Source organism: Gymnoscopelus braueri (assembly GCF_963280865.1).
Source record: "Gymnoscopelus braueri genome assembly, chromosome: 2".
In the NCBI taxonomy this organism is placed as follows: domain Eukaryota; kingdom Metazoa; phylum Chordata; class Actinopteri; order Myctophiformes; family Myctophidae; genus Gymnoscopelus; species Gymnoscopelus braueri.
In genome coordinates, this window is record NC_137604.1 from 30,943,726 (window position 1) to 30,968,757 (window position 25,032).

General features: G+C 43.6%; 1 protein-coding gene across 1 annotated transcript in view; it reads left to right on the forward strand.

Annotated features, from left to right (window-relative positions):
- doc2g (double C2-like domains, gamma) overlaps positions 1–25,032 on the forward strand; it is a 40,462-nt gene that overhangs the window by 1,963 nt on the left and 13,467 nt on the right. The window contains exons 2-8 of the mRNA XM_080444520.1: positions 685–1,122; positions 2,502–2,581; positions 3,698–3,772; positions 8,144–8,253; positions 16,095–16,224; positions 16,604–16,660; positions 20,367–20,491. Coding sequence (XP_080300646.1) covers positions 720–1,122; positions 2,502–2,581; positions 3,698–3,772; positions 8,144–8,253; positions 16,095–16,224; positions 16,604–16,660; positions 20,367–20,491 — 980 coding nt within the window. The 5' untranslated portion in view covers positions 685–719. The remainder of the gene's footprint in view (positions 1–684; positions 1,123–2,501; positions 2,582–3,697; positions 3,773–8,143; positions 8,254–16,094; positions 16,225–16,603; positions 16,661–20,366; positions 20,492–25,032) is intronic.

The following is a 25,032-nucleotide window of genomic DNA, read 5'->3' on the forward strand; positions in this document are numbered from 1 at the left end:
ACATCCTGGCAGCCATTTGAATCAAAACAGATTTTTTTGGGATGTAGTATTTATGGAGAGAGAGAGAGAGAGAGAGAGAGAGAGAGAGAGAGAGAGAGAGAGAGAGAGAGAGAGAGAGAGAGAGAGAGAGAGAGAGAGAGAGAGAGAGAGAGAGAGAGAGAGAGAGAGAGAAGAGAGCTAAGAGAGAATGAAGTGAAGAAACACAGTCAACACCTCATCATATGGTGGAGGTGAGCTGCTATTTAGTCAGCTAACCCAAAATACGCGTGTGCGCACGTGTGCGTGGGTCGGTACAGAAATGGCACACACACACACACACACACACGCATATATATATATTACTCAGTACTTGACCTCTGCCACTGCAGCTGTGCAAAGCCTGAACCCATGTCTTTGCTAGAGTGTCCAATGTGAAGAAAGTCTGAGACAGATGTGATTGTATTGTCTTAAACGTCCTTCTCTCTATCCCCTCTGACCATCCTCGCTCATTTTCTCGCTCATAATATTTTATATTCTTTTATATATTCTCCCATCACTTTTTTAACTCACAATCCTCACTTGCCCCTCTTTTCACCTCACATCATTTTTACTCCCCGTCTCTTGCCCCTCCCCACCGCACACACACATACACACACACACACACACACACACACGCACGCACGCACGCCTCCACCCTCCTCCCAGTCCCACACACCTGACAGTCTCATCCGGCCGCCCGCATGAGTGTCTCAAAGCCCCCGCCGCCCCCCTCCTCTTCCCACCTGGTCATCCCTTCCACCCCCTCCACCGCCCCCTCCTCCACCTCTCCGGCATCCTCTCCCTCCGTGACCCCCCGCCACGCCTCGGTCCCGCCGCCGCCCCCCTCCCCGGTCAAGATTTCTATGCAGGAGCACTTTGCCATCAACGTGTGCCCGGGCCCCATCCTTCCCATCCCGCAGATCTCGGACTTCTTCCCCCGCTTCCACGACTACCCCTGCACGCCGCCCCCGCCGCGGGAGAAGAAGATCCTGAAGGAGGAGACGTTCAACGGGCACATCGTGGGCGTAGGTGACAGGGACAGGGAGAAGCAGGAGGATGACGAAGGGGAGCGGGCAGAGCCGGCGGACTCTGACGATGAAGACAGTGAGTTATTTGGCTGGTTGTTTTTATGGGACTGGGGAGAAAGTACCGGCGGTTCTTTTCTGGAAACGGCGAAAGGTGTCACTCCACTTTTTTGAATCTGGCTCAGTTTCTGAGGCACGTACGTCTGTCGAAATCGTGTCGGCAGCCAAAAACCAAATGCTGTTATAAAACGCCTCAGTGGTTATGAGCGAATGTCCTGACCCAGCATGTCAAATATCTAGAGGCTGCTTGCTTGTGTGTGTGTGTGCGTGTGCGCGTGCACGTGAGTGTGCATGTGCGCGCGATCCCCCATGTGTTTGGTGGGAAAATTGCTAGCCATTACAGCACATAATTTACATTCCCAGTCTCGAACTGGAGCATGAGTGTTTTGCTTTGTGAATAAGTGAGTTGCTGTGTAAATTGCTCAGAATCACAAAATGAGTTTACAGTGTAATTGGGGTGTCAAGTGTTTGTTTCTCTCATGCAACTCAGTCAATCCCACTTTCTGTGCCTTGGCATTTCTACTGATCATTCGTGGCACTGAGTCACTGCTTTGTTGTGAGCCACTCTGCAATTTTCGGTTCCTTTGACAAACTGAAATCAAACGAGGCAGATGTAGATTCATGTCAAGCATGCAGCCTTGTTTCAAGGAACCGATATGCTACCAATTCTACGGAGAATTACCAACATGTTGTTGCTGTCGGGTGGAAACCTTGTATGTCCAAAAGTGTTGCTTTTCCAAATATAGAGAAAATAACCATGTGTTCCAGTGGTTGTAATTTAGTTATAATCTACTCACAAGCTCTTAATACTTTATTAATACTAATTATTAATGAATTATTAATGCTTTTTAAAAACCCACAGACAAACGTGACCTCTTTCAACCCTACGTCTCTATTTGGTGCATGTCATTATAGGCAAATATGTTCAACCCCTATGTCACATCATGGCACATTGTGAGCTACTTTTGCACAACACTGCCTCAAAGTGACAACAAATGAAAAGGGGCATTCATTTATGAAAAAACATATTGATTGATTGAATACTTTATTGGACAGAAATGCAAACAGCACGATCGAGGTACAGTCACACATTTGGGCTAAATGGGTTTCCATTGTGGTCCTATAAAGATGAAATATGGAGTTACGAGGTTTCGTGTGTGTGTGTGCGTGTGTGCGTGTGTGCGTGCGTGCGTGCGTGCGTGCGTGTGTGCGTGCGTGCGTGCGTGCGTGCGTGCGCGGTTGTGTGTGTCTGCATGCACATGGGTATGAACGTTTGTACTGTACTGTATGTGTGTTAGTGTGTTTGTGTTCTGCCGGCTTTTGTCACTGTGGGTGTGTTTCCTTGTGTGAAGTGTTTATAGACTGGCAGTAACTCATGGCGTGTCATTATGTTTTCAGCCTACCTGGGTACCCTGGAATTCAACCTGCAGTTTGATCAGGATCAGAACAGCCTTCACTGTACCATCCATAAGGCCAAGGTATATATATATATAGTAGATATACTGTCAAAAGTATGATGAATGCACGCTTTGTGTAGAATTAATCCTGCTTAAAGAAACAAAGAATAAAACTAGTCATTGCGTTTGTAGACATCATGTAGCTCAATGAATGACTTATTGTTTACCTTCATATTATACACAGGTTTTCAAAGTGGGGGTCGCGGCCCCTCAGCGGGGACCAGGAGGTCAATTGGAAAGGAGAGGGGAAAAAAGAAAACTTCTAATTCAATTTATAGACTTATTGTACCATTTTCAACCTGGTGCATTGTGAGCTGGTAGAATGGCTATTTTAGCTACATTTATTTTCGCAACCTTTCTTTTCTTTTTTTCTTTCTGAGGGGCCGCAGCCTGAGGCTATGGCTATTTTTTGGGCTTTTCTGCCTTTACCGAGTGCACAGTGAATATAGAGACGGGGAATGACATGCAACAAAGGTCGTTGGGATCGGGATTCGAACTCGTGACGCGCTGTCAGGCTTCATCAGAGCCCATAGGTGGTATGCGCCTCCCTGGACCGCTAGGCCAGTGGGCTCCCGATACAATTTGTTATACTGTAACATAACATGATATCTTGGCATGTCAACCGCATTCACCGAGTATGAAAAGAAAGCTTACTGATCGTCGTTGGGCAGAGACAAGACTGACCCGTGGCAAAAAAACGCTCGGCTAAATATATTCAGAATGGCCGTAGTACACGAGGGCACAGTTTTTGCGCCGTATGTTCTGGACTGTCAGATGATGTTAATTTATGCACAGCCCGCTGACCTGTAAGCTCACTGACAAGAGAAAAGAGCATAATGGTGCGAAGGAAAGGACACCCGGTAGCGCTGTTTAGATGTAACTATTGCAGGAGGACAATCTGATGTTCTGTGTCATCTCCTGACCCTGTCAGTTGGGAAAAGTGTTCCAACGTCTGATGACTTCACCTTTGACTCATCTGCATGTGTGTGTGTGTGTGTGTGTGTGTGTGTGTGTGTGTGTGTGTGTGTGTGTGTGTGTGTGTCTGTGTGTCTGTGTGTCTGTGTGTCTGTGTGTGTGTGTGTGTGTGTGTGTGTGTGTGTGTGTGTGTGCGTGTGTCCTGTTTGTGTATGTCTACAGGGACTGAAGGCGATGGACTCCAATGGGCTAGCTGATCCATACGTCAAGCTTCATCTCCTACCCGGGGCTAGCAAGGTCATACAGTAACTCCAGCCACACCTCAGCCTCCATTACCGTTAGATGCCTCCTCTTTGTGTTTGTGTGACATTCTCTGCCCCACTCTGCCCAGACTCTCTTGTCTAGAACACACCACCCAGCAAAGCACCAAACAAATTATTGAAAATAATTGGGGCGAAACAGGAGACGTTATGCAGAAATTAAAATGCTACAGTACATGATTTAATTTCCACAGTCAGAGTATGTCATGTAAGGGTCCATGTGGGTCTATTTTACACTCCCAACAGTTAAATGAATCCTGTTTGTGTTATTTATGAGTGTTACAAGAGTAATGCGAGCAATTTATTCGTGTTTTCTCGAGCACATGAAAGGTCAACCAGAATGTCACCAAACCCCTCGCAAAAGGGGCTTACCGTGATAGCAGACTAATCTAGCATGTCGTTTCAAGCCATTGCACAGGGACAGCTTTTGGTTGGTCACTGGTTAATGTGGCTCGGCCAATGCTCCGCTCTGTCGAGCAGAAACGTGTTCTGGTCTGTTTCATCACCCCTCGCCTTGTTCTTAATGCAAACGGCAGCAGCAGCATGAGATTAGGCACGGGCAGCAATGCCTTCGGATGTAGGCGGCGGCAACCTGTTGTCAGCCATTTTGGCTCAAGGTTAACTTAACACACATCGAGGCTGTGACAAACGGGGCAGACATCGGGACAGACAGTTGTACTGAGGCGACCGCTGAGGTCTAAGGTGCAACCCAAAAAATCTCCACCGGGGTATTCATGCCCCGCAGCCCCCCTCTGTCTGTGTTTTTGTCCCCTTGTTGTTATCTCACTCCCTTTTCCACCCTCTGTCACTATCTCTCTATCTCCCTGTGACCCTCTTTGACCTTGAAATACCAACAGTGTGTGGAGGGAGGCGAGAGAGGGAGGAGAAGGGGTGAGAAGAAGGGAGGGAGTAACGGATGGGGGCAGGACAGCAGCAGGTGGTTGTCATGGAAACAGTGTGGATTGTTACACGGCTCACGTCAACAGGCAAGTGGCGAGTGTTGATGGGGGAGAGAGAGAGAGGGAGAGAGACCGAGAGAGAGAGAGAGGGGAGAAAGAGATAGAGAGGGGGAGAGAGAACGTCAGTGAGCACGCAAGTATGCACGCACCTGCCTCGGGTAAATATCGACCACGCTGCTCCAAGGTAGAGCCATGTAAGTGTGAAACTGAGGATGACAGGCACACACACACACACACACACACACACACACACACACACACACACACACACACACACACACACACACACACACATATTTTCTTCCTCTCTTCCTCACAAAAAGATGCTATTAACTCATCAACAGCTATTCAGACTAGTGATGTCAGACTCACAAACTCTCTCACACACACACACACACACACACACACACACACACACACACACACACACACACACACACACACACACACACACACACACACACACACACACACTCACACACACACACACACAAACATACGCACACCCATGGCATGCACGCACACAAACACAGTCAATGCCTGTCCATGCTCATACGCACATTACTGTAACATCATATGCAGCTTTACTGTAACTCGACCCCTCCTTTGACACACACACACACACACACACACACACACACACACACACACACACACACACACAGGTGCGCGCGTACAGATTGAAATGTTACATGTAGGTCCTATCATTCATTTAACACTCCAGATTTTACGGAGTGGTTTTTAGTCGCCACGGTGTATTCAGCTGTGCTCTTTGTGCACGTGGCGGGGCCCTTTGTGCACGTGGCGGGGCCCTTTGTGCACGTGGCGGGGCCCTTTCCGTTCCTAATCATGTCGCACAGGGGATGTGACTCACCTGACTCACCAACAGCAGGCCTCACTTCCCTCACAGCTCCGGGAAAGAGGGAGTGTGAGAGAAGTATATAAGACCATCCATATGGACCGATGATTGAGACAGAGGATGGCGGGGGAGAGAAGGATGTGTGGATGGAAGGGTGGAGGCCGGGACGGCTTCCAGGGACACAAATAAATGCGTGGATGAGGAGGGGAAAAGGAGGGATTGGGCCCTATATGCCGGTGCAGAGACATTTAGATGTTTGGAGATGATGGTGCCAGTGGTTCTCAAACTTTTTTGTGCAGCGGACCCCCATCTGAAAATGTTTTGTGCCAGGGACCCCCCCAGAAGAGAAGATTTGTGTTAAAAAAATGTGAAATTATGAACACGTTTTCAAACACTTTCAAGATTTTTCAAAAATGTTCAAAAATGGCAGATGTACAAGCTCACTGTGAGCTTGTGTATCTGCTATTTTAGAATAGCCAACGCTAAAATCTGAAACGACACAGATGCTTTCCCGGTTTTAATGGGTTAATACTTTGTTCCGTGACGGTGTCACGCGCCGAAAGTAGCCGACCTGAAAGCTCACAGCGTGTCGCTGCGTCGACACGGTGTGAGCTTTTAGGCCGGCTACTTTCGGCGTGTGACGCCGTCATACCGACGGAGCATAAATTAGACACGACACTGCAATGGAGGAACATTTCAAAGGCAGCAGAAGTAGTTGGTGTCAGAGAAGTGAAGGCTGAATGTTTGCATGGCACCACGCAAGCTGGCGTATTATGTGGGGAGTCGTGACTCTGCTCATGAACAGTAAGTGATTCAAACAAAGTTAATTCTTAATCTTAGCCACTTATGCCCTATTTTATACTTTGTTGAAAATAGCTCACAACACGTACGGGTCGCCAGGGACGCCAGGTTGAAAGTGGTTGAACAGAAAGCCAAACTTTAGCTGTTCTCGCAGTTAATGGAACACAGGAGGAGGAGGAGAGAGAGACTGCGACAGACTGACGGAAGACAAGCTGAGGCTGCGATGGCAGAACAATGAAATGTAGTGTAGGCCCTACAGCATATTACATTGTGTTCTGCCATCACAGCCAGTGCAGGGCACAAAACACAATGACACAATGAAAGCACAAAATCTCACCCCGAGACACACCGCCTGTCCTTGGAGGGAAGACGGGGGGAGAGAAGGAAGAAGGAGAGAGAGGAGAGAAAGGGAGGATAATTATGTGGAAAGCACTAGAAGTTTTCACACTCAAATTGACATGTGTGCTGGAGGAGTGGACACTGCAAAATCCTGAGTGTTAATTAAAATCAGATGGACCTGTAAGTGTTCATCAGTGTTCAATTAACGGTCATGATTTTGCATTGTACTGCCAGTACAATGCGCAATCATGACTGTTAATTGAACACTGAGGAACACTTAGTGTGTGCGCGCCGCGCTACAGTGTAGTGCACACACTCACTCTAACTTTGCACGTGCTCGAGTCCGTGCGCGAGTCCGTGCGCGAGTCCGTGTGTGCGTCTGAATGTACTGCATGGGGCATTCCCACATCACTCAACACGTGAATAATGCTGATGTACTGCACCATATAATGACAGTCACTGTACCCTGCAGAGAAGAAGACAGAGCTGCATTTGAAACGGATAAGAGAAATGAAATATGCTAAAGCTAAACGAACACAACCTGAAGGCAGAGTCTGGCAAATGAGTCAGCCAATGCCCATTTAATAAATCTCAGTGAATCGTAATAAGGGTAAGTGCGTGGTGTTGTAGAGTGTCTGCATTATACAGTTAGCAAGTGGCCCCTGAGCCTTTATTATCATGGAAACAGTTCATTTCTCATGCTAATCGTGTTAGCGTTGTCAAAGTGACTGGTGTGCTGTGTTAGGGAAGCTGTGGTTATTAGTGCATCTGGCTGCTGCGGCTGCTGGTGTTGTTGTGACATGGGAGGGGGGCAGAGGGGCAGGTGAAGTGTGGCAAGCCTGCTGTCCTCTTCTCCACAAACTAGGTGGCAGATGTCTGTGACTCCCTGAGCTGGGGAGAGAGAGAGAGTGAGAGAGACAGATAAACAAATATTTCCCCTCCATTTCTCACTCCCCCTCCCCCCCTCCCCCAGCCTAATTTATATTTCGCCAAATTACTGCATTGCTCGCTGAAACAGATAAACATGACAAATCCTCATCAGTTGAAAGTCGTTAATCTGCAACAGCAACTCGGTCAAATGACTAAAAAATAAATTAGGCTTCAGACGCTGCCCAATTGTCCTTCTCTCTGACCTGTCTAGGTCTCACCCCCACATCCAAAAAGAAATTCTCTACCCTACCCTTCACATCTTCTCTCAACCATCCCAGCACGCCCTTGTTTAGTCACCTCACCTCACATCCGCCCTCCTTAATTCCAGTTACTCTAACATTGATAATTCATGTTCCCGTCTTCACTGTCTGCCGTCTATGTTCCTTCTCCTTGGAGCCCACTTAAAATGTCCTTGTTGCTTTCTCTCATGGCTCACTTTCCTTTCTTCTTATTCTTCCAGGCGAACAAGTTACGCACAAAGACCTTGAAGAACACGTTGAACCCGGTGTGGAATGAAACGCTGGTGTACCATGGCATCACAGCTATTGACATGACGACAAAAACACTCAGGTATTCAATTCCTAATACCACGTGGCATTGCCAGCCACTATCACTAATCCCCAGACTGCCAAGTGATCAGTTTATTATGCAGGGGGACAAAATATTCATGACTCCAAATGGCTGGGCTAATGCCAATAACTGTCTACGCTTCCCAGTGGATGTTTCCAGTTAATACATTATCGCTGATAGGCAAAGGCAGGCCAAATCTTCTGTCAGCAGTGTGCATGTGGTGACTAGCTGCTGAGGTGTTGCTGGCCTGTCCACCCTGCTGAAACTCTGCATAGTCATTGAGGTCGAATGTGTCCAACTTCGGCCAAAAGATACCGATGCGCTCATCTCATCCTTTGTCAGCGAAAGTTGATTCAGAGAGAATGTTTGTTTTTGTCCATCTGCAGAATGTTTCTAGCCTGGTAAACCCTCCCTCCGGAAAATCTCATTTCCATTTGATTTCAGGAAGGAGTCTGGCCTGAAGGCTTGTATGGGCGCATTACCAAAAAACCGAGCCTATCAGCGTCGTCGCTCATCGTTCTGTGATTGACAGCGAAAGTTGGCCAATCAGGTGGTGAGTTCGAGTGAGCCCGAATGGCACCGAGTGCAGCCTGAATGCAGCCGACAAAACACGAACGGCAGCCATCTTTTCTGTGCGCTATTTTCTCCGCTGTTTTAGAACTTCAAAAAGCTCTCAAACTTCTATTTTGAGGCACGGAATTTACTTAGAAGATATCGTTTGGATAGAATTTAGTTGTTTAACTTCATATATGTGGTCAATTAATCATGACAGAGCCTATTTTAAAAAAAAAATAGAGAACCGGCAGGGGCGGGCAGTGACACGCATGTATCCGAATAAGGCAACCTATTTTGGGCATGGCCGTCTCAAAAGTCCTGTTGCGTCACATAGTCTGGAATTGGTAAAAATGCACTGGCTGAAGTGGGACAGTGCTGATTGGCTGAAGGGGTTGTCAGTCAACGGTATTACTCCCGCCCAACTCCAGCCCACAGCCAAAATTGCAGAATGGGCGATCATGCCAGACTCACTCCTGAAATAAATTACAAATGAGATTTCCGGAGGGAGGGTTTACCAGGCTAGAATGTTTCTGTTTGCTCAGAGATTATAAGTATTACAGTTCATGGACGTTGTTTTGTTACTGTAACTATCTTGGGGAAACAAACTCACACAGGCAGTTGGACACTCTTGTTGCACTTGCACAAGATCTAAGCTTACATCTAAGCCTCCTCCGCAATACATACACAAATACAGACAGTCAGGTGTTTGTCATTTGGAATGCATGTCAAGGGCAGTCACATGGCCGGAGAGAATGCCCCACTTCTGAATGCATGCGAAATGGACTTTGCATCATGCATATACATGGCATCATGCATATACAGGCATATACAGTCTAGATTCTAGCATTGACACATAAACACAATTTAATATACATTCTCTCAAGTCCTATGTGTGTGCGCGCGCACACACGCACGCACGCACACACGCACGCACGCACGCACGCACGCACACACACACACACACACACACACACACACACACACACACACACACACACACACACAGTAGCTCCATGAAAAGTATCTGCAGCCCCTCACACCAGAGGAAGCCCACCTGACCTCTATCCAAGGAGAAAGGAGACAGCCTGAAGACATGTTGGCATGGAGGCTCGGGGGAACTAAAAGGGGGAGGATCAGAGAGTATGGAGCCGAGAAATAGAGCGAGAGAGAGAGAGAGAAAAATACAGAGACAGAAAAGCAGACAGTGACAAAAATAGGGAGACAGAGAGAGACTGATGCCAATATGGATTGGAGAGAGCGAGAGAGCGAGAGGGCGCGAGAGGAGGGAAAGTGTGAATGATGCCATGTGACAGAGAGGTGAGAATTGAGGAAACTACAGTGGCCAAGACTGAGGGAGACAACAGAACAGACGGGAAGGGAGATAGAAAGTGGAGTGTTAAGGAGACAGACAGTGGAGAGATACAGAGACAAAAATGAGGAACTTACTTTACTGAAACTGGGAGTGAATAACAATAAACGCAGTTCGTATAGCATCTTTCTTAAGGATACAGCAAAACAATAGAGACTACAGAAGGAATCAGAAAACAAAATTAAAAAGTGTAATATCCATAAAATACATGAAACAGTCAAATCAAGACATGGCTTCAAACAGGTGGAGAGAGAGAAGCCCCAAAACCAGAGGGAGAGAGTTATGTTCTTCACACAAGAAAGGAAGAGAGAGTGGTCAAAGTGTGAAAGCAAGAAAGACAGACCAGTAAAGAAAGAAAGCAATTCTGCTCAGGATATCAGCATGTGATCAGACATCACCACCAAACTAAGTCTCTTTACCAATAAACACTGTTCTCTTTAAACCACAAAGTGCAACAGACAGAGAGGAGACTCCGAGAATGGATTGAGAATGGGGAGATCTCTGGGGAGGTGTTTACCTAGGGGGAGATCCCTGGGGACATGTTTACCTACTAGCTAGTGCCCTTCTGCATCTCGCTCCGCTGCACCCAGCAGGGGACAGAAGGGGGGGGGGGGGGGGGTCTGCTTTTTGGTCCCCCAGCATAGTGCACAACAGAGAGGATAGTGCTCTGTCAAGCCTCCCCGTGGATCTGCCTGAAGGCTCAGTCAATGTAGAATTATATAGTGGTTAAACCAAAGACGTTCCACTGGGGGATACAAGCAGGAAGAGTAATGTAGTGTGTGCAATTATTGAGAGAGTACATGAGTTTTTTAAACTGAATTTCCTTGCACGTGTAGGGTCTACTCAAAGCAAAGCTATCCTGTTAGAAAAAAAAACAATCGATTGCATTCAAAACAGGTCTTCAGCAAAATGGCACTAGCGCTGAACCAGCAACATGGCTTGGACAAGAGAGCATTACTGATTCTTACCTTAACATCTACAGTCTTTTGTTTTTACTCCTTTAAGGGTCCTACAGTATTGCGTATCGTAATCACACTGTGATTAAAGACTGATTTATACTTTGTCGCGTGGCCGTGTTGTCCAGGGAGCATGAATGTGATCAGCAAGTTTCATGGCAATCCACCAGCTAGATTTTGAGATGCCTTGTGTGCGAGAATTTTGGCCTACGGGCGGCGCTACAGGAAAGACCATGGGGTCACCAAAATCAGTGGGGTCCATCCTCTGGAGCAGCTAATTCCATGGCAGTCCAGTGAGTAGTTTCTTTTTTTTTGTGACCAACTTTTTATTTTATCTTTTTTAAAACAAGCTTTTCAGAGGTACAGTAAGAGACATTACATCACATCACTGTGTGGGCAAGCAGTTCATACAAATTCTCACAGTGGCATACAAAAGTGTCTTTTCAGTACATAGATTGTCCATCAGTATGCACTGGGGTTAGAGTTAGTCATGTACTGTATAGCCTGCCTGCTGGCAGTTGTGACACTCTTCCTCTGATCTGGCGGTCCTGTGGCTGCAAGACAGCCCAGGTCGCTTCTTAACCCCCCTATCAGAACCACGGGTTCGCATAGACATTATAGGGAAGGAAAAACCATGATGTATACATATATATAATACAATATTTTTTAAATAATGCAATGAAAAAAAAAAAAAGAAGCAAATTATAATTGTGTTTGTTAGATACCCTCTAATCCTGTTACAAAGTAAAAGGGAAAAAAGCAAAAAAGTAGTAGTTTAGTAGTAGAGTAGTTTCTGAAATATCTGTGTTGGACCAACTGACCGACAAGCCAACATTGCTATCCTAACAAACAGAAATCCTCACATGTTGTAGCCTACTATGACAAGTTTGAGAACCATAGCTGAGTGGTTAGTGAGCCCGCCTAGGGAGCCAGAGGCCCTGGTTGCCCCAGGTACGATTCCCTGAGCAAGACTCTTAACCCCTAATTGCTCACAGGCCCTCATTGGAAACAAGACCGCAAGGACTTTCATGAACGGACCTGTTAAAGGAATAACATACTAATACAATTAACCCATTAAGACCTGAGGCCGGTTCTACAAATGCCTTCTAAATTAGTAGTTCTCAAACTATTTCATTATTCAAACATTTTCAAACACTTTCAAGATATTTAAAGGGACTACACCATGAATTTTAACTTTTCCTTCTTTTTTGTGTGTTTTTGGTCTCCCCTACCTTTCTTCTATCCCCAAAAATACCCCAGTTTGAGCACTCAGGCTTTCACAGCATATCTGGGGTTTTATGTAAATTGTTCTCAAAACAGGCCAACTGATTTGCCCTCGCCCGTGACGTCATAAGCGATACCTACTTTGTATAATCCCTCCCGTTTTTCAGTTCCAACATAAAATTTTTGTTTTGTTTGTTTTTTAACTTTTTCCCACACCAGGAGATAACATGCATACAAACTGTCTCAATAGCACCACGTGCCAAATAAGGACAATGTGGTATTGCAGGTGAAAGTGCTTTATAAGCCAGAGAGAAGTTAGTTGGAATGAGTATATCTGAGACTTGATTTAGGCTCAAACCTTTTGAAAAACGTTTGAGGGACATAAACAATATGATATTAAATATTAAGTATATTTTTTAAATTCATGGTGTAGATCCTTTAATACATGTTAAATGTTAATGCGCTGTGAGCTTGTATATCTGCAATTTTTTAATAGCCAACACAAAATTCTAAAATGACACAGATGCCTTCCCCGTTTAAATGGGTTAAATGAAGTCTACCTTAGGGAGAATCCCAGGCTCCATTGCCTAAAGGCAAAAACAATGATCTTTTCAGTTCTTATTTTTTTTACCACTTTCAACCTGGTGTTTCTTTTTCCTCCCCAAAGATTTTCAACATTTCTGACATCTTCGCGGTGTGACACTTGTGGTACGATCAAGTATAAAACAGGGCGATTATCAGACTGTCAGTTACTGGTAGAGAGAGGGACCATGTGGAGGTGTTTTGATGAGTCGTGGATATGATGTGGCAAGATAACACTTGTTCACAGTGAAGGTTGTGTAACGGAATACTGGTATGATGTCGGTACACTACCAGGTCCCCACTCTCTCTCTGTCACTTTGTTCTATCACTCCCTCTCCCTCTGTTGGGCTGCAGAATACACTCACTCTATCTACCACTGTTGGGAGATAGTGAAAAATCCTGCACTTGATTGGATGTAGGATGTAGTTGAAAATGATGCGTAGCCTGCGAGGTTAGTTCAGGCAGTATACACTCGAGAGGTTACACGCATGCTCATTACTATGTGGCTGTATACAGTGTCATGCAAGATCCGTACGTCATACACTGACGTGGCAATCAGCTGATCAATTGGGTGGGTTATTTAAGCTCACCTAAATCTGCGTTCCTTCCGCTTTGTGTGTTCTGGTTTGTTGTCATGCGGCTGTTTGCTCCCACCGCCACCCCAGCACCACCAGTGGGCTCTGCTATTGGTTCTGTTCCCCATGGGGGGTTGTTATTGTATATATATCTCCCTGCTCTTAATGGTTAATGATGGTTGTCTAATTGTGCTGAGCAGGGAGATAAATGTAGCAGAGCCTGAACGCCAAGATGAAATATTACATCCACACTTTTATTCTCATTCTATAATATTGGTTCAATCTATTCGTTCTATTATATTGGTTCAATCTATTCGTGAGTTATCTGACTGAACCTATGATTGCGGTACTGGATGTTTAAGGTGTGATCTGTAATTGAGAGCTCAGATGTTTTGGATGGATATTTTGGATATCAATTCTACAGTATGTTGGGGTGAAGTAGTCTTGGGGTAGTTTCATTATTGAGCAGAGATGACTCACTTGTACAAAACAGGAAGCACTTGACATCTGATGACGAAAACAGAATATATTAATACGTATCCTTGTATGACTAGTACATGTCATGCTACTTTTTAGTCATAGAATTTCACAACTACTGACAAAACTGAAATGGCAAACAAGGAATAGCGCATGCTTGAATGCTGAAATGCTCAGAAGTGTTTTGATGATGTAACCCATACAGGGTATCACAGCTGTTAAGGGTTGACAAGATTGCCTGTGGATCTCATTTCAGAAGATATATCGGCAAACAGCATGTTGTTGGACCATGAGTGAATGCAAAGCTCTAATGTAAAGCATTTGGCAAGAACCTTCACAGCCTCGTAAATCACACCGCAGCCGCACTCACTCACAAGTGTGGGTTATTCTGAGGCATCTGCCAGAGACATCCCATCAGTTATGAGTAAAAGGCTGGAACTAACGTGTCAAACAACCCAAATGTCAGAGGAACAGCCTGAGATAGAACTGTGTGTGTGTGTGTGTGTGTGTGTGTGTGTGTGTGTGTGTGTGTGTGTGTGCGTGTGCGTGTGCGTGTGCGTGTGCGTGTGTGTGTCGGGGCCTGTGTGCGTGCATGCATGCGTACATTTTTGTGTGTGTGTGTAAAAAAACAAAGAGAGCGAATGAGGCATATGGAAAAAAAAAGACAGAGAAGGGATGGGGACAGAAATGGGTAACAAACAAGTGACAACAACAGTGCGGTGACAGTCCCTCTGGGCACAGCTGAACAGGTGATGGAGAGAGTGCAGCCGCTGCTGAAGAGGGCATCCTGCCAAATCACTATGGTCTGCCATGGAAAGCTGTCAGATTATAAATTACCTGTGAATTCGTTGATAACCGACCTCCAAATGGCATTTACCCGCATTTTGGGTTCGGCATAAATCAGTGCGTTTACTCTGGGCTGATTGAAACACACACTGGAGAAATAATATGCAGAAGACGTGTATTGACTGACACATTTGTATTTCTCGTCCGGCGAGCGATTGATCTCATTGCTGGGGAAGCTTGCTCCCACTTTAACTCCAAGATACCGGCTGACCTTTCTTCCCTGTGTTTTATGGTGCTGTTCATACAGAGCGGGAATATAATGACCTAAATGTGTGGCTTTCTGCAGCTGCGACACTGTTATAAATATCACCTGGTAATAAATATATGAACCACTTAAACCATGGGGTCTTCAACAGGGGGTCCGGGATCCGTAGGGGGTCCTCAGAGTTACTAAAGGGGGGCCACCAAATGTTTGTGTGATAGGAACTTGTTTTTTTTACATTAACCACTTGAACCCAAGAATTCCTTTTCTGAGGGGAATATTAGCCAATAGCAGATCTTGTGAGCTTGTAGATCGGCTATTTTCGTCAAAGAGGTTTGGTGTAGGGGGGAAAAGAGCAGATCAAGTACAAGTTTTCGAAGCATTGAGGGTTTAAGTGGTTAACTGTCTGAAAATACACATTAACAGGAATCCTACTCGATGATAGTGCTGTCAAACAAGTCTATGAAGCTATTTATGAAATCTATGACATGGTTTAATCTGCAACATAATGTTATAATAATATGTAGTGGGGGTCCCTGCTTCATCTCTCTCTCTGCTAAGGGGTCCTTGACCTAGTTGAAGACCGCTGACTTAAACCCTATATACTGTACTTCATTGACCAGTGGACCTCCTGTGGTCTATACATGACCCCCTCCTTTGTTCCTTCTACACCAAATCTCTTCGCAGAAAATGGCCAATCTACAAGCTCACAACTTGTAGATCTGATATTCTTAACACATTGCCTATTTTTGACATGCCTAGAATAGGGATGCGAGGATTCATGACGTTGGATGTGTTGCATTTCACAAGGTTTTTCTTTTTTTCTTTCACCCTTTGTTTGCAAAGGATTTCTCTCCTGTTGCAATGAGACAGACACACAGTGGAGCCGACAGTTTACAGCTTCACGTTGGAAGGAAAACATGGTTTAATCTAAGCCTGTTTCACACTGCTACATGATGTAATGGAGTCCACCTGGCTCTTTGCACTCACTCAGCTGTTTTCTTTCTATTCTTGGTGTGTATCCTTGGTGTGTGTGCGTGTGCGTGTGCGTGTAGACTGTGTGTATGTGACATGGACAGACTTGGTCGAAATGAGTTTATTGGAGAAGTGAGGGTGGCCTTGAAGAAAGTGAAAGAGGGGGAGAACAAGAGATACAATATGGGACTGGAGAGAATTGCACCACAGGTAGATACAGTGTGTGTGTGTGTGTGTGTGTGTGTGTGTGTGTGTGTGTGTGTGTGTGTGTGTGTGTGTGTGTGTGTGTGTGTGTGTGTGTGTGTGTGTGTGTGTGTGTGTGTGTGTGTGTGTGTGTGTGTGTGTGTGTGTGTGTGTGTGTGTGTGTGTGTGTGTGTGTGTCACTACAATCATACTGAATGTGTGCTTGTCATACTGTATGTTCCATTTCTATATGTAAGTGATGTTGGCCTATGGAATAAACTTCTCGATCTCTTCCTGTCTCTTCCTCTCTTTGTCTCTATCTTGTATGTTTGCATCTCTCTCTCTCTCTCTCTCTCTCTCTCTCTCTCTCTCTCTCGCTCTCTCGCTCTCTGTGTCTGTCTCTTAGAATAAAGATGGCAACAATCAGACTGTGGAGCAGGGAGCACCCATAGCAGAAGAAGAGGTAAGACTTTTCATTAGAGCTATTATTAACAATGCCATTAGCATTGTTTGAAGCAAAGGGGTGGGGGGAGGCTGATTGGTAATTTGCTTTTTCTCATCTGAAAATCTAATGAATTTTCTTATCTTTCTGGGAATTCTAATAGACCCACCTTCCCGCCTGGTTTTAATTATCTGATTTTAATCACCGGCTGTGTATTTGAATGACATGTACTTTTAATAAATCAGTGAAACCAGTGAAGTTCAGAAAAAGCGAGCAGCTTTCCAATTATTCCCCACCCTGGTTGCACTGATCGGATCTTCTTTCTCATCATCATTTTGGATCATAATAGTGTTCCATCTCTGACTAGATTAATTTAACGGTTAGTTAGTTAGGTAGTTAAAGTGGAAAGTAAAGGAATTTTGTTTTGTCAGTTGCAAATAATTGCTTCCACTACGTCACACAAGGTTTGATGTGAATATTTTCAGTTTCACATGCATCGTCCAACCGTTCAATAACAACATCATCTCAAAAACGCATAGCTTGATTGGAATGGAATTGTGCTGGGAATATTCATGTATGCATAAAGTGTATGTTTGATGTCACTGGTAGGCAAGTTACTGAACTGTCCACACACAGCCCTCTTCTGAGACACAGACCAATTATAGGATGATTTTTTTTAAAGTGTGAAGTGGTAATTTCTCTACGGTGCAGATATATCCTTCGAGAGTGCATTATTTGGATTAAGTCACGCCTAGGTGGGTTCACAGTGCACACACGCTGATTGCAATCAAAATCCATTTAATTTCAACACTATACTAAAGTTCAACAATTTGAATGACCATTCTTAGAGACTGCATTGAATTTGAAATAATAATGAATGATCTGGGCTATAATATAGCCCAGGTCAGTATGATCCTTATGCTATAGGGCGAGTGTCCGTTGGCATCAGCCAATTTGCCATTATATGGTAAACTACCACAAAAAAACTTTAATCGTTATGTGCTCAAATGGTAGATTGATTTTTTTAGACTTGATTTTCCATTAACCAAATGAATAAGAAACAAAACAAAAGGTTGCCGCTACTACACGTCTCCAAAGATGAGCTGTGGGGAGGGAGAGGGGGAGAGAAAGGGAGACAAAAAGAGATGCATTTATATCAGTAAGTAGCCTGCCTACACTTTAATGGTGATAGAATGTGACAATGACAATATATGGAGATCTTCGTATCCGTCAGTACTTGTCCCTTTTATGTCCATACTGTGTATGGAGATCCCTTATGTCATCAGTATATGCCCATAAATGGGCATAACCGCTTTTGTGCCCATATATGGAGCTGACTGATTTGTTTGCGCCTGGTGCCACGAAGACACTTTGAGGTTAGACAACACACTCCATATTTGGAGTTTGTGACCACTGGTGCTCATGGAAGGGAATATATTCAGAAGAGATGAAAAATGATGTCAAACAGGCATACAAAATCCAGGTCCAGGCACTTAAGGTGTATTTTATAAGTAAAGGGGCTTTTATAATACATTATTTAGGCTAAAGACATCAAAATATACCAACACGTGTCGGCTTGCGCCTTCTTTAGGGTGTAGTGAAACAAAGAGACACAGAGTAGGAATGATACGTAGCCTGCGAGGTTAGTTCAGGCAGTATACGCTTGAGAGGTTACATGCATGCTCATTACTATGTGGCTGTATACAGCATCATGCAAGACCCATACGTCATACACTGACGTGGCAATCAGCTGATCAATTGAGCGGGTTATTTAAGCTCACCTAAATCTGTGTTCCTTCCGCTTTGTGTGTTCTGGTTGTTTGCTCCCACCGCCACCCCAGCACCACCAGTGGGCTCTGCTATTGGTTCTGTTCCCCATGTGGGGTTATTATTGTATATCTATCTCCCTGCTCTTAATGGTTAATGATGGTTGTCTAATTGTGCTGAGCAGGGAGAAAAATGGAGAGAGAGCCTGAATGCCAACATAAAATATTACATCCACACTTGTATTCTCATTCTATAATATTGGTTCAATCTATTAGTGAGTTATCTGACTGAACTAATTATAGGTGTAGATGTCCCTTGGACATGAGGAGGTGGTTTGGTCCACCTCTCTTTTCCATGTGATTCGGTATGCAGAGAGCTTTTGTTTCCCCCGCATCTCCTGACATCATTATATCACCTTTTTAATGCTGCTCCCATAGATGGTCCAATGCAAGTTTTCCTCAGCGGTAACCAAAGTGTTTGCGTCTCCTCTAACTTGCTAAATAACAATGCACTTCTATGATGAAGGCACAGCAAACTCTTAAAGGGAATCGGACACTACGCTCTGATTGGTCTAATTTATGTCATGCCCAAACACAACAATGACTAATTCAGAATCTAAATAGAACCCCTTTGTGTCGTGTGCCCCACTTTGTGCCCAGTTAATGCCCAGGAGACACCCCTGACACAATTGTGCCCTGCGTTCTGCTGCGCCCTGTGTTCTGCTACGCCCTGCACCATAGATCGTCTAAATAGGGCTCTGAGTCGTGTTAATCAATTATACATCTGTTACATTTACTTTTATTTCTTATTGAATGTTTGGGGAAAAAAACAACAACAAAAAAACAAAGAAAAACTGTGTGTGTGTTTCTGTTGGAATTGATTACCACAGGAATGACAGATTCTGTGGAGGAGAAACCACATTTTTACCCGTGGGGCAAAACAATTAGATCTCCATATTTCAAATGTTTATGTTTTTTCTTAACATTACATCGTACAACAGTGTCGCGCAAAAGATAGCCGATCTAAAATTCTTGCTATTTTTGAAACATTTTGAAAGGGAAAGTGAAAGTGATTAAAGGGATACTTCACTTCCGGGCCGCCGACACATTTAAAAAAAATATTAAAAATAAATGAAAAAAGTTATGGAAAATTCATGGCCCCCTCACGCATTAGAGTGTCCTACTAATGTGTGAGGGGGCCATGAATTTTCCATAACTTTTTTCATTTATTTTTAATATTTTTTTTAAATGTGTCCCCGGCCCGAAAGTGAAGTATCCCTTTAAGTTTGTCTGTGGGTTGTATCAGTTTGAAACAACACAAAAATGTATTAATTAGAGCTTATGACTATTAGCTACTTTGGAACATAAGTTCTTTTTTCTTTTTCTTTTTTTGAACATACAAGGTTTCCACCGACAGCGACGATAGCTTAACCCATTAAAGCCGGGCTTGTACATCTGCTATTTTTGAACTTTTTTGAAAAATCTTGAAAGTGTTAATTTAGATGTTTTTAACACAAATCTTCTCTTCTGGGGGGGGGGGGTCCCTGGCAAAACATTTTCCAGATGGGGGTCTGCGGCCAAATACATATCATTTTGACTGCACAAAAAAGAACTACTGATTTACATGGCATTTGTATAGATTATGTTTATGTTTATTGGATCCCCATTAGAGACACATGAATGAGCCTCTAGTCTTGGGTCCTGAACAAAGCAAATACAATACAAATGTACAACTAAAAATACAAATTAAAGTAAAAAAAATAACAATAAAATAACATTTTAAATTAATACAAAAAGATAAATTAACATTATAAAATCTAATCTAATTGTCCAGTCAAATTCAACAAATACCCAAATAACAGTTACATACTTGAAAAGTTATTAGGCAAGATATCTCTTGATGTGTTTTTTGATCGGATCGGCCTCAGGTCTCAATGTTATGTTGATGTCTCTTTCCCCAGCGTGGACGTATACTGGTGTCACTGTGCTATATCCCAGAGAAGAGCAGCCTAATGGTGGGCATCATACGCTGTGCTCATCTGGCTGCCATGGACTCCAACGGCTACTCTGACCCATTTGTTAAAATGTGAGTAACGTTTGAATTTTTGTGTGTGATAGTTGATGTAGTGAATGGGAGAAGGATTAAGGTCTGTTGTTTTTTCCAGTTGTGGAAACAAGCCTTTGCTTTTTTTGTATCTCATTCATTTGCTGTCTTTTTAGTTTGTACTTTAAAAAATATGTCACAAAAATATTCAATCAACAAATCAATTACTCAAATAGATCAAGGGTAGGTCAAGATTAAAATGCTATTATCAGCCATATCTCAGGAATGGAAATATGTAGACCACTCTATGTGGATCAGGAAAACATTATAAAAATGTAAATGGAGAATGATCAGATTTATAAATAATGAATACATAAAAAGAGAAGGATTATTCATGATATAATAAAGGCTTTGTAAACTCATGTTGACATACATTTCTGTGTATAAATCAGTGGTTCTCAAAGTAGGGTTCAGGGTTCTTTAAGAAGTTCCATATGGACTCTTACCATTCTGTAACTCTAAGAGTTATGGCAATCCTTGAAATTAAAACATTTGAGAGCCAGTGGTGTATAAATTGTGTGTGAATAGTGGCTGGAGGCCATCATAGCTCTTTTCTTGATAGTGCTGAAAGCAGAGCCAGAGAATGAATGGCCAATTGGCCATGGACAGTCTCGCAGACCAGGTTTTGGCATCAGTACCCAGGGGGAAAGGTCCAGCTCAGACGGTTTGGTGAAGCATTCGTCGATCAAAACTTAATTGCTCAGACATAAATTTCCGGGCTAGACTGCTCTTCGCTGCCCTCGGACACGCCAATCACCACCGAGTGGGGCATGAAAGCATAAACTTTCGGATGCTGAGGGTGTGTGCTGGCGCAACTTGCTGTCCCGTTCAGGGACCTCTTCAACCTCTCCCTGAGACTTGCGTTAGAGTAGTTGGTGCATATTAGATTATTTTAAGCGTTTTAGTGGCACAAAAAGGACATTTAAACCAATGGCTTCAGAGCTCTCCTCCACGCATTGATTGCACAACTTCAGATCCGAAGTCCTGCATGGTAGATGTGAGCAATATTTTTACTGTACATGGAGAAAACAGTAATGAAGTGTTACAGAGAATTTCTTTCCTATGAAATTCACACATTAGAAATTTAGGGCAAAACTTTTAATTTATGCTCCAATGCTCTCATCTATTTTTTCTTTGGGGGGAGGGGGGGGGTGCCTTGTGAACTTCCAGTGGAGGATAAAGAGGTGAAGAAACACACCCTTGATACACATCAAGGGTGTGTTCTCTCTCTCTCTATCTCTCTCTCTCTCTCTCTCTCTCTCTCTCTCTCTCTCTCTCTCTCTCTCTCTCTCTCTCTCTCTCTCTCTCTCTCTCTTTCTCTCTCTCTCTCTCTCTTTCTCTCTCTCTCTCTCTCTCTCTTTCTCTCTCTCTCTCTCTCTCTCTCTCTCTCTCTCTCATTCCTTCTCCATCTCTTTCTGTTGTCTTAGTTTGCCTGGTTACTGATTGCTTCAGTAGAGGCGCTGGGTGCCTTACCAGTCCATTCTCATGCATGATGTGACAGAGCTCCCTGGCGTGTCATACATCGATCTAAGCCCCAAAGATTTTTTTCTTTTTTTAAATATCACGGCTGTTTTAGAAGCTCAGCTGCTTTCAAGGTACTGATTTCAAGGAATCTCTCTATAGCCTACTCATAACAACAACAAAACATATTTTAATGTAGTACTTTGTGTGCAAACTTCCTTGACTTTTGTTTATCTTCAAAAGGTGTAATGCTTCAACAGTGTTTGAGCATTGCTTCAGTGCATTCTGTATTGAGTTCTGCAGACTAGACTGAATAAAGCTTTTCTTCCAACCCACGGGTTTTACAAGAACCGCTGCCAAGGGTATGATAACAGTCCAAACATTTCTCAATAATGAATTTACTTCATAACTGGCCTATTGAACTGTCAGAGCAGTGTTAGCCTCCAGCCGTAACACTGGCCATTTGAGATTCAGGCAAACTTGATACATTTCTCCCTACTAATGCTGTGTGTGTCTGTCTGTCTGTCTGTCTGTCTGTGTGTGTGTGTGTGTGTGTGTGTGTGTGTGTGTGTGTGTGTGTGTGTGTGTGTGTGTGTGTGTGTGTGTGTGTGTGTGTGTGTGTGTGTGTGTGTGTGTGTGTGTGTGTGTGTTGCATGCACGTTTGTTTGTGTGTGTGTGTGTGTGTGTGTGTGTGTGTGTGTGTGTGTGTGTGTGTGTGTGTGTGTGTGTGTGTGTGTGTGTGTGTGTGTGTGTGCGCGTGCGTGCGTGCGTGCGTGCGTGCGTGCGTGCGTGCGTGCGTGCGTGCGTGCGTGCGTGCGTGCGTGCGTGCGTGCGTGCGTGTGTGCGCGCGTGCATGTTTGTTTGTGTGTGTGTGCACGCACATTTGTGTGTGTAACCTATATTTGACTATAGTCACATTGAAATTTAAAACTTCTTTTACTAAATGAGACCAAGCCAAGAGAGAGCAAAAGCAGCAACATACAAAAACAAATATAGCCGCAAGCGACAATGCCCGGGTCCAAGCACAGAAAAAGATTACAATGCAAATTAAGTAGATAAAGATAAGATGATGACTTTCAGAAGAAGATGAAGAAACAAAAAAGACAATTTGAGATTTGAACTCACAACCCTGCACGTAGTAACGGAGTATCACTGCTGTTGCATTTATCACAAAACAACTTATGAATTCATTGTTTGGAAACCCGGTGTATTTTGGGGCTCTTTGGTGGTCTTAATACCCAAGAATATATTTTGCCACTATACTTTAATTGTCAGAAGCTTTATAAGAACAAATCAGTGCTTTTGTTGGCGTTGGTTTATAATAATAATAATAAATTGATAATCTTAGAGAATATTCGTTCAAATGTGCATATTAGGCGCATACTTCATTTAGAGATTTCTTCAAGCAATGTTGTCAGCTGATGGGCTCATGGGCTGACCAGAACCCTCTCTTCTTCCTTGCTCTGTTGAACGTCCACAGAGCTTAAAGTTGTCACATGAATCACTCAGTGTATGATCACTATATGCACCTTTGAATTAGTTACTCACAGTGGAGAAGTTAAAATTCCAAAGCATCACAATGACTCTTTATTTATCACAAACTTGACAAATAATCATAATAATAAAAAATACCAAAACATTATGAATAACCATTTAAGTTTAATTTACAACCGTTCACATCAAGGGCTGAATAAAAAAAAGGTAAGTAGATACTTGATACAGAAAAAGCATCAGTTTTAATTTGAATACAAATCTAGAATAATTGATTACAGTAACTTACTACTTACTACTTACTACTTTAGTTATACAATAATTCTAAAAGGATAATAGAAAATACCCTGGGGACTTGTTTTCTATGTATTCAATTCATCAAGACTAAAGACATAAAAAGAGATACAATATTATACAACAAATCCTACTTGGAGCAATAAAAGTATATTTACAGAAAAACAGTGTGTGTGTGTTGGGGGGGGGCTAATTTCTAGTGGCAAGCTAGAAGACTTGTCTAGGTCAAGTTGAAAATTGCAGACAGGTGCTCTTTTATGGCAGTTTTGAAGGAGGGTAGGGAGTCACATTTTGTGATGGCTGTTGGTAGAGCATCCCACATTTTGGTGGTATAACAGTAGAATGAATTCATCCCCATGTTTGTGCCGAATCTGGTGGGAACAAGATCAGTGGAGCTCCCTCTGGTGTTGGGCCCGTGGGCGTTTCTCACTCTAGTGAAGTAGTTCGACAGGTACATGGGCACTGGTCCCTTGAGTATCTTGAAAAAAAAACAGGCCCATTGCAAGTTGCTGTACCCACCCTAGCATATAATGAACTGGGGTTAGATGAGTGAGTCCTAGCTGTGAGGTCTAGTAGTAGTCTGATTAGTTTGTTTTGAGAGGTTACCCCATCAAAAAGCTGCCCATCTCTGCAAAGGCCAAACTCCCATAATAAGAGTAAGATCATCTTAAAGGTCCTGTGGAGAAAAGGTTCTCTGTTAATAAACTCGCAACATCCCCATGAAATCTCAGGGTTTTTTTAAAAAATCCTCATAGCGTCATGTAGAATGTCCAAAAAAGCATATTCCAGTAGAAAATGTTCTGTCTTCTATTGTTCCACATTCGATTGTTATAGGGCCCAGGCAAAGAGGACGAGATAGCCAATGAATAGGAAAGGAAATGGTGTGATTTTCACAGTGTATAATTGGATATGCTACAGGTGTTTGATAAGGGCTATTTGTCCACTGTGCATACTCAAGGTCAATCATACATTATACAGTACTGTATGTATTTCCAGTATGTCCTGTCAGGATGTAGCAGAGAGTACGTGGTAGGAATGTCTTCTTATCATGATATATTTGCTAGCGGTGAGGAAGCGAGGGGGACAGGGTATAAATACCATAACTCCCTCTTTTCCAGCAGACTGTGTTGAAGATATCATCTTGGTTTAGCGCAAACTGGAGTAAAGAGACCAGGTCTAAACAATAGCAGTTTTGTGAACCCCCATGTGTCAGGTGGAGCAGGGAGTAAAATTGCTTTTTGCAGGCATCCTCTTGCTTCTCATGAGAGCGCATCTGT